Source organism: Morus notabilis, unplaced genomic scaffold (assembly GCF_000414095.1).
Source record: "Morus notabilis unplaced genomic scaffold, ASM41409v2 Scaffold155, whole genome shotgun sequence".
Lineage (NCBI taxonomy): Eukaryota > Viridiplantae > Streptophyta > Magnoliopsida > Rosales > Moraceae > Morus > Morus notabilis.
In genome coordinates this window covers 658,497-665,237 of record NW_010361021.1, presented here as the reverse complement: position 1 = coordinate 665,237, position 6,741 = coordinate 658,497, and the positions used below count along the sequence as shown (strand labels likewise).

General features: G+C 35.1%; 1 protein-coding gene across 3 annotated transcripts in view; it reads left to right on the top strand.

The window, feature by feature from the left end:
* LOC21403988 (sucrose transport protein SUC3) overlaps nt 1-3,144 on the top strand; it is a 5,554-nt gene extending 2,410 nt beyond the window's left edge. For 2 of the 3 annotated variants that reach the window (XM_010098073.2, XM_024165610.1), the window contains 9 exons: nt 101-134; nt 270-369; nt 621-696; nt 996-1,352; nt 1,486-1,629; nt 1,823-2,056; nt 2,146-2,209; nt 2,301-2,344; nt 2,502-3,143. In XM_010098073.2, the coding sequence (XP_010096375.1) occupies nt 101-134; nt 270-369; nt 621-696; nt 996-1,352; nt 1,486-1,629; nt 1,823-2,056; nt 2,146-2,209; nt 2,301-2,344; nt 2,502-2,672 (1,224 nt within the window). In that variant the 3' untranslated portion in view covers nt 2,673-3,143. Of the gene's footprint in view, nt 1-100; nt 135-269; nt 370-620; nt 697-995; nt 1,353-1,485; nt 1,630-1,822; nt 2,057-2,145; nt 2,210-2,300; nt 2,345-2,501 lie in introns of all 3 variants that reach the window. The other variant, XM_024165611.1, reaches the window with a different exon arrangement.
* The last annotated feature ends 3,597 nt before the right edge of the window (nt 3,145-6,741 follow it).

Here is a 6,741-nt window from a genome sequence, read left to right as displayed (position 1 = left end):
GGGAAGGGAATGAATTATATGCAACTTTTCTTTTTTCTTTCTCAAATTATTGTGTTATGAGTAAACCATGAAACTTATTTTGTTTTATTTTCTTTTCTAGGGCCCGGCCCGTGCTCTCCTGGCTGATCTAGCTGGTAACTTCTCATTTCTCTCTCTGTTCCCCTGTCCTACTATTGCAACGCTTGTATTGACTTTACACCTGAACTTATATTGGTTATTTTATTTTCTAGAGGTATTAGCTTTGATTTTGTTTCTCGATTTTACTCTAGGCCCTGATCAACGAAATACAGCAAATGCTGTGTTTTGCTTATGGATGGCTGTTGGTAACATCCTTGGATTCTCTGCAGGAGCTAGTGGAAAATGGCACAAGTGAGACTTCTTGATTTTTTCTTCTAATTTTTTATGTACCTTTAATTTAGTTGGAGATGCATGCGAGTATTATTGTTCATGCCAGATTTGAACCTCTTTCATCAATCATCATATCTTGCTCTTCATTTCTATGCTATCTAGATTCAACTTCAGCTTTTGCACGTCCCTAGTTTTTCTGTGTATGAATTAGTAATCCTTACATTTTCCATATACCATTTTCAACTAATTAATTTGCAATCCGTATTGGGTAGGTGGTTTCCCTTCTTGTTGAGTAGTGCTTGCTGTGAAGCTTGTGGAAATCTTAAGGCAGCGTTTCTTGTTGCAGTGGTGAGTTATTTTGCTAAGCATTGTTTATTCAAGATTTAAGTTGATAATGAATCCTTGCATGGTTTATGTTGTAGTGGTATACATACTTGTAGTCAAGGACAAGGAGTCACTGGCTTGGGTTCACAAAAGAAACTGGACATTGATTCTTTATTTTCTTAACTTGCTTGATTGCATGAAGATGTATGCATTAATTTGTGTTCGTTTTAAGAATAGTTGAAAATGTTTCGACTTGTGATTGAGGCCATTTAAAGTCCGAACTAATCTCTGAAATCTAAATACTAAGCTTTGTATTCGTGCAGGTCTTCCTGACTTTTTCTACACTTGTAACCTTATACTTTGCTGAAGAGGTTCCACAAACTTTCAAAGAGCCCCATCGTATATCAGATGCTGCTCCTTTGCTTGAGGATCAACAACTAAATGGTGTTGACCTTTCACAACTGAAATCTGATATGCCTGCCCTGCATGGTGCCAGTGGCAAGAATGCTACGGGTGGCCACGATGGGGATTTAAAGCACGTGACTTCAAAAGTTGAAGATGATCAGAGTAATGGCTTTAATATTGATGGCCCTGGAGCCGTTTTAGTCAATCTGTTGACCAGTCTAAGGCATTTGCCACCTGCAATGCATTCAGTGCTCATTGTTATGGCACTTAGTTGGGTGAGTGCTACTATGATCATGCATTAGTCTTTGTATTCTTTTTAACCTTTGTAATATTGAGGGTTGATTACTTCATTGAGCTTTTTTTTGCTTGAACTTGCCTTATATTCGGAATTGATGCTTTTACATGCAGTTATCCTGGTTTCCTTTCTTTCTTTTTGATACGGATTGGATGGGAAGAGAGGTTTATCATGGGGATCCAAAGGGGAGCTTGTCTGAAGTAGATGCTTACGATCAAGGTGTTAGAGAAGGTGCATTTGGTTTGCTATTGAATTCAGTAAGAACCCAAATTTGAGCACAAGTACTTTGAAAGTTTGTGAAAATTTGCGAACCCTTAGTCTAATAAATTAGACTTCATTCTTTCATAAGAAACAGACTATGTTTTACTTTTTGTTTCCGGGAAGGATTCAAATTTGTGTTAATATCCTGCTAACTATCCTTTTGGATCGAATTTCGGTGTCGATGTGCAGGTTGTTCTTGGAATCAGTTCTTTCCTTATTGAACCTATGTGTCAGCGGATGGGTGCAAGACTTGTGTGGGCATTGAGCAACTTTATCGTGTTTGCCTGCATGGCGGGAACTGCTATCATAAGTCTAATATCAGTTGGAGAATATTCTAATGGGATTCAACACGTAATAGGAGGGAACGAAAGTATTAAGACTGCTTCTCTTGTCGTTTTTGCCCTTCTTGGCTTTCCACTTGCTGTAAGATTTAATGCCCTTGTACTAAACAGAATTCTTTTGCATATGGCCTAGAAATTCGTGTTTGTTTACGTTATGTTTGTCTTTTGCAGATTACATATAGTGTTCCTTTTTCAGTGACAGCACAACTGACTGCAGATTCTGGTGGTGGCCAAGGTATGTAAGGCTTTTATATATGTTGATTCTAGCATCCACTTTTTCTCAGTCTTGCTGCTTTTCTGATTCTGACGTCTATATTATTATGCAGGGCTAGCTATAGGAGTTCTGAATCTTGCAATTGTTGTTCCACAGGTATTATTATGGATCTTTTTTTTTTCTCTCGGGGTTAACTTCATTCCCTGGATTTTCAAAGTTAAATCTTCTAGTATTGCTTTTACCAGGTTCTCTTTTTTGGTTGCAATGGTAATCTTGTGATAAACTGATTGCATGTCTGTGTTGGATTGTCTAGATGATTGTCTCTCTTGGTGCTGGGCCATGGGATGCACTATTTGGTGGGGGAAATTTACCCGCCTTTGTTTTGGCCTCCGTCTCCGCACTTGCGGCTGGTGTCATCGCAATTCGGAGGCTACCAAATCTATCCAGCAGCTCGTTCAGGTCATCTGGTTTTCATTTTGGCTAATCACTATTCTTAGTCCCGATTGTGCGTGCTTGTAATATCTCATATCAAAAGAATTATTGATCAACACGATTTCATTCATTCTTTTCTCACATCTCGTGTGTGGGGTATTGTAGCCTTTATAGATTGTAAAGTTTCATTCATAGCGAAAAGCAAATAGATTCATATAATTGACAAGAATAATGTTATTACCAAAGAAAGTACTTGCCTCGGCACTGTTTTAATATCTATTCGCACTATTCACTTTAAACCCAGTCAGCTTTCAGATTAGCATTGCATGTTTTCCCATATGGTCTGCAGTCATAGATGCAAAAATAACCTTTTTAAAAGGGAAAACCAACGTTTTATCTATGTCGCAAAAAAGAAAAAAAAAAAAAAAGAAAAAGAAAAGGAAGCAAAGTCTAATTTTGAAGCTGCTTTTCCTGGAAAGGTAACGCAAGATTTTTGATTGTGCACGTTGTTCCTCTCAAGTCACAAAGGCTTATATCATGAAACCGTGGACATTATTTTATTTTTTTCAACTTGCTCGTTGATGGCCCATAACTTTGCCTACTCGTTCGTACTTTGTAGCCTTGCTTTGTACCTTTGGATGTGGGACAAAGAGGAGTGGACCATGGGTGCGAATGTGAGATTCAAATCGCTTGATATAATTCATGTCTAGAATAGTGCCTAATCAATCAAATTGTTTCACATCATTTAAAAATTAAAATATCTCTTTAATTAATTTATCCTTATTTATCTATTAAATGACGTGTTATATTATCATTAGTAAGACATTAATTGATATATTAAAAATTAGACAGTAAATTTGAGTCCGTGAATATGACACGGATAGGTGGACCATAGTGGGTAGAGTACGTGAAGTACTTGCTCTCTCTGGACTTTTGAGCTTAAGATCAAATTAACTTAAAGTGTCAAGTTCTTTATGACAATTCTTCCTCTTATCTCAATGTTTCTTAATTCCTCCTCGTAGCTTCGGGTATCTCCTAATAGTTGCTCATGATACCGACCTAAGACACAGTCGAACATTAGAAGTAAGTTATGGTGGTTTATCATTGAACTAAGTTGAAGAAATAAAAAGATAAAAAGAAGTAGGGCATTTGTAACGCTTTAATCCTTAACCTTATTCTTTTATTTGGTAGTTTTTGGTCCTTAGCCATAAAACTGACAATAGAAAAAAAAAAAAAAGAAAAAAAAGAAAAAAAAAGCATTAAAGAAGTTCGAGTGTGGAACTTTATGGCTTTTCCAAATGATCCTAGACCAAGTAGCCTAAAATTGAAGTGAATTTCTTCAAAACAAAGTTCGAAAATTGTTGAGAGGATGAATTGCTTGGTAAGTGGTTGCTATAGTATTCAATATTGTTCAAACTATGATTTTCGACTCTAATTTAATATATTGTTGTTGCTTGGCAACTCAGACAGTGGCCAATGCAGTTCCTTTCTTAAGATATATCCTCTTACACTTCCCATAGACGCCACGGCAAGGAAATCCCAAACGGAAAAGAAACAAAATTGAAATTAGTTTTAATTAGGTTAAAGCATGGAATTGAAGAGGTCATATTAATAGATTCGTTACTTGGGTTTGTATCAGTCATTCAGTCGCGCGTACACATAACGACTGGAGATCTCACAGTATAATATTATCCATTTTGCCAATCAAATATTTGACCTATATGTTCATATATTCATATATATATATATATATATATATATGTAGGTATGTGTGTATATTATGTATGTATATATATTATATTTATATATAGAGAGAGAGAGAGAGAGAGAGAGGAGCAGATTTATCTTCTGTTTACTTGCATGAGTGTGCATGGACGATGAAGGTTTTGCTCTTAACTAGTACATATTCACTGATAATTATTTGGTAATTAGAAGTTGGCATTTGAACTGATCAACAAAGTATTTTCATAAAAATGTTTACATTTATAACCAAATTTGCTCCATTTGTTGCAATACAAAAAAAAAAAAAGAGCTTAAGATTAACATAAGAAAGTTCTCTACCGAATGGAGGATCAGCTTGACAAATAGTTTCAATACTCGGGCAGAGAAAAAATTGTATATTACGAATAGCAAACACAAAAGCAATTGGGGTTTCTTTACTTGTGCCAGCAGACAATAAAATAGATGTGGGTGACGTCTTCTATGTGGTGGGGGGTCAAATCTTAATTTATACTCCTTTTAAAACCTTTTTTTTTTTTCTTTCCTTTGATTTTTATTTTTATTTTTATATATTTCCCTTAACCTATCTCATGCACGCTCTTTTTAAGTGTTCTCTTAAAAATGTCAAACTGCAAAAAGGAAACTTTTTTAGTTTTCTTTTTCCCGGTTTCAGCTACCAAATATCCTGCAAGTTGGTACAAACCACAAAATAATAAAAACCTTGACTTGCATGCATGCCTTCCCATTTCTTTACAGTATTACAACCTTTATTACAAACTTTGAAAAGAATTCATATTAGTGAAAATTTCGAGGGAAACTAATCTTGTTTGTTAATTTCTTTTTTAAAATTAAATATATTGCCCTTTTCTGTTGTTTTCCTCTTAATTTTACACTATTACTATTATTAATATTAATATTTATTATTGTTGTCATTATTTGTTATTATTATCCATGTTCTGGCCAAGCCATGGGATGTCCTGCGAAATGGACGGTTTTCTGATGAAATGGGCCACATCGCAAGAGAAAGTTAAAAACATGGCCACGAGGTGAAGACTAAATAAAACGAAAACATTTCTGGACCAGTAGTTGACGAATCATTATCAATGCATATCTATCTCTCCTTCCCTCAAAACCAAAAGCAAATCCAATAAAAAAAAATAACTATTCAAAAGAAGGAAAAAAAATAAAAAATAATAATAATAAAAGAAGAAGAAGCAAAAAAAAAAAAAAAAAAAAAGTTTATAGAGAAGATTGAATGACGTCAACCCAAAGAGGGCACATGGGATCAGACTAAGATGAGCAGAGCAGGAGCACGAGGGGCATGCATATAGTGCAGAAGAAGATTCGGAAAAAAAAAAAAAAAAAAAAAAAAAGGAAAATTGATGTTTTTATTTATTTTTTTTAAATTATTCATTATTATTATTTTCAACATTTCTTTTCATTCCTCTTTTAATAAAAGAGAAAAGGAAGAAAATTTTTTTTTTTAAAAAAAGACGGAAAGAAATATGGGCAACAGAGGTGAAGGAACATGGATCCACCCCATTCCAATGGGGCACAACCACAACCCTCCTTGAGCTTCAGCTTCCAACTAATAAAGGCATGTGATGCAGTCAAGAGTCTCTTGTCTTTGCCCAATAGTAAAGCACTGTTTTTGTGTGGGACCCACCAAAAGTCCCATCATAACCAGTATGCAGATTAGTGGGTCCCTCCCCTTTACTCTTGCTCCTAGATATATCCCCAGTTTCTCAGAGTAAGGGCAGCTAATGATTTCTGCATCAAAAGACACACTTGACGACCTCCAATTGCACAGTTCCATATATAAGGGAATCTCCCAGTAGTAAAAATGGACCCTTTTTTTTTTTTTTTTAATTTTAAAATTTTAATTTATCCCCATAATATCTCTTCCCATGCAAGAACTGCTTAATTGATTATATAACACTAGAGCAGTGAAACATTTATTCATTGCTTTTGTTCTTTTGTGCACAATTAGCTTATATAAACCAAGTAGAGTAATATTGGTGAATGCTGGCCTTTTCCAATGCCTAAATCACAGCCTTTTTCTGAACATTCAAATCCTTGAGAGAGTGATAAGACAATTGTCATGGCCACTAAATGATAGACTAAGACTAAATTTTAGCCGTTTTGGGACCATGTGTTGAACACTTAAAATTCTTTTCATGGGTCCTCTGTGTCTGGTTTGTAACACAAGGATTCTTGGCCTAGAAACACCTATTACTATCCTTTCCCATCGATCACCTTGTTTGTACAGATAACGATAGCATACACATATATTTATACACACGCGCGCGCACACACACATATATATATATATATATATATACACACACATGGTAATTTTGTAGGAATACTCTAGGGCATTCCTTCGTGAGTATTTAATCTTA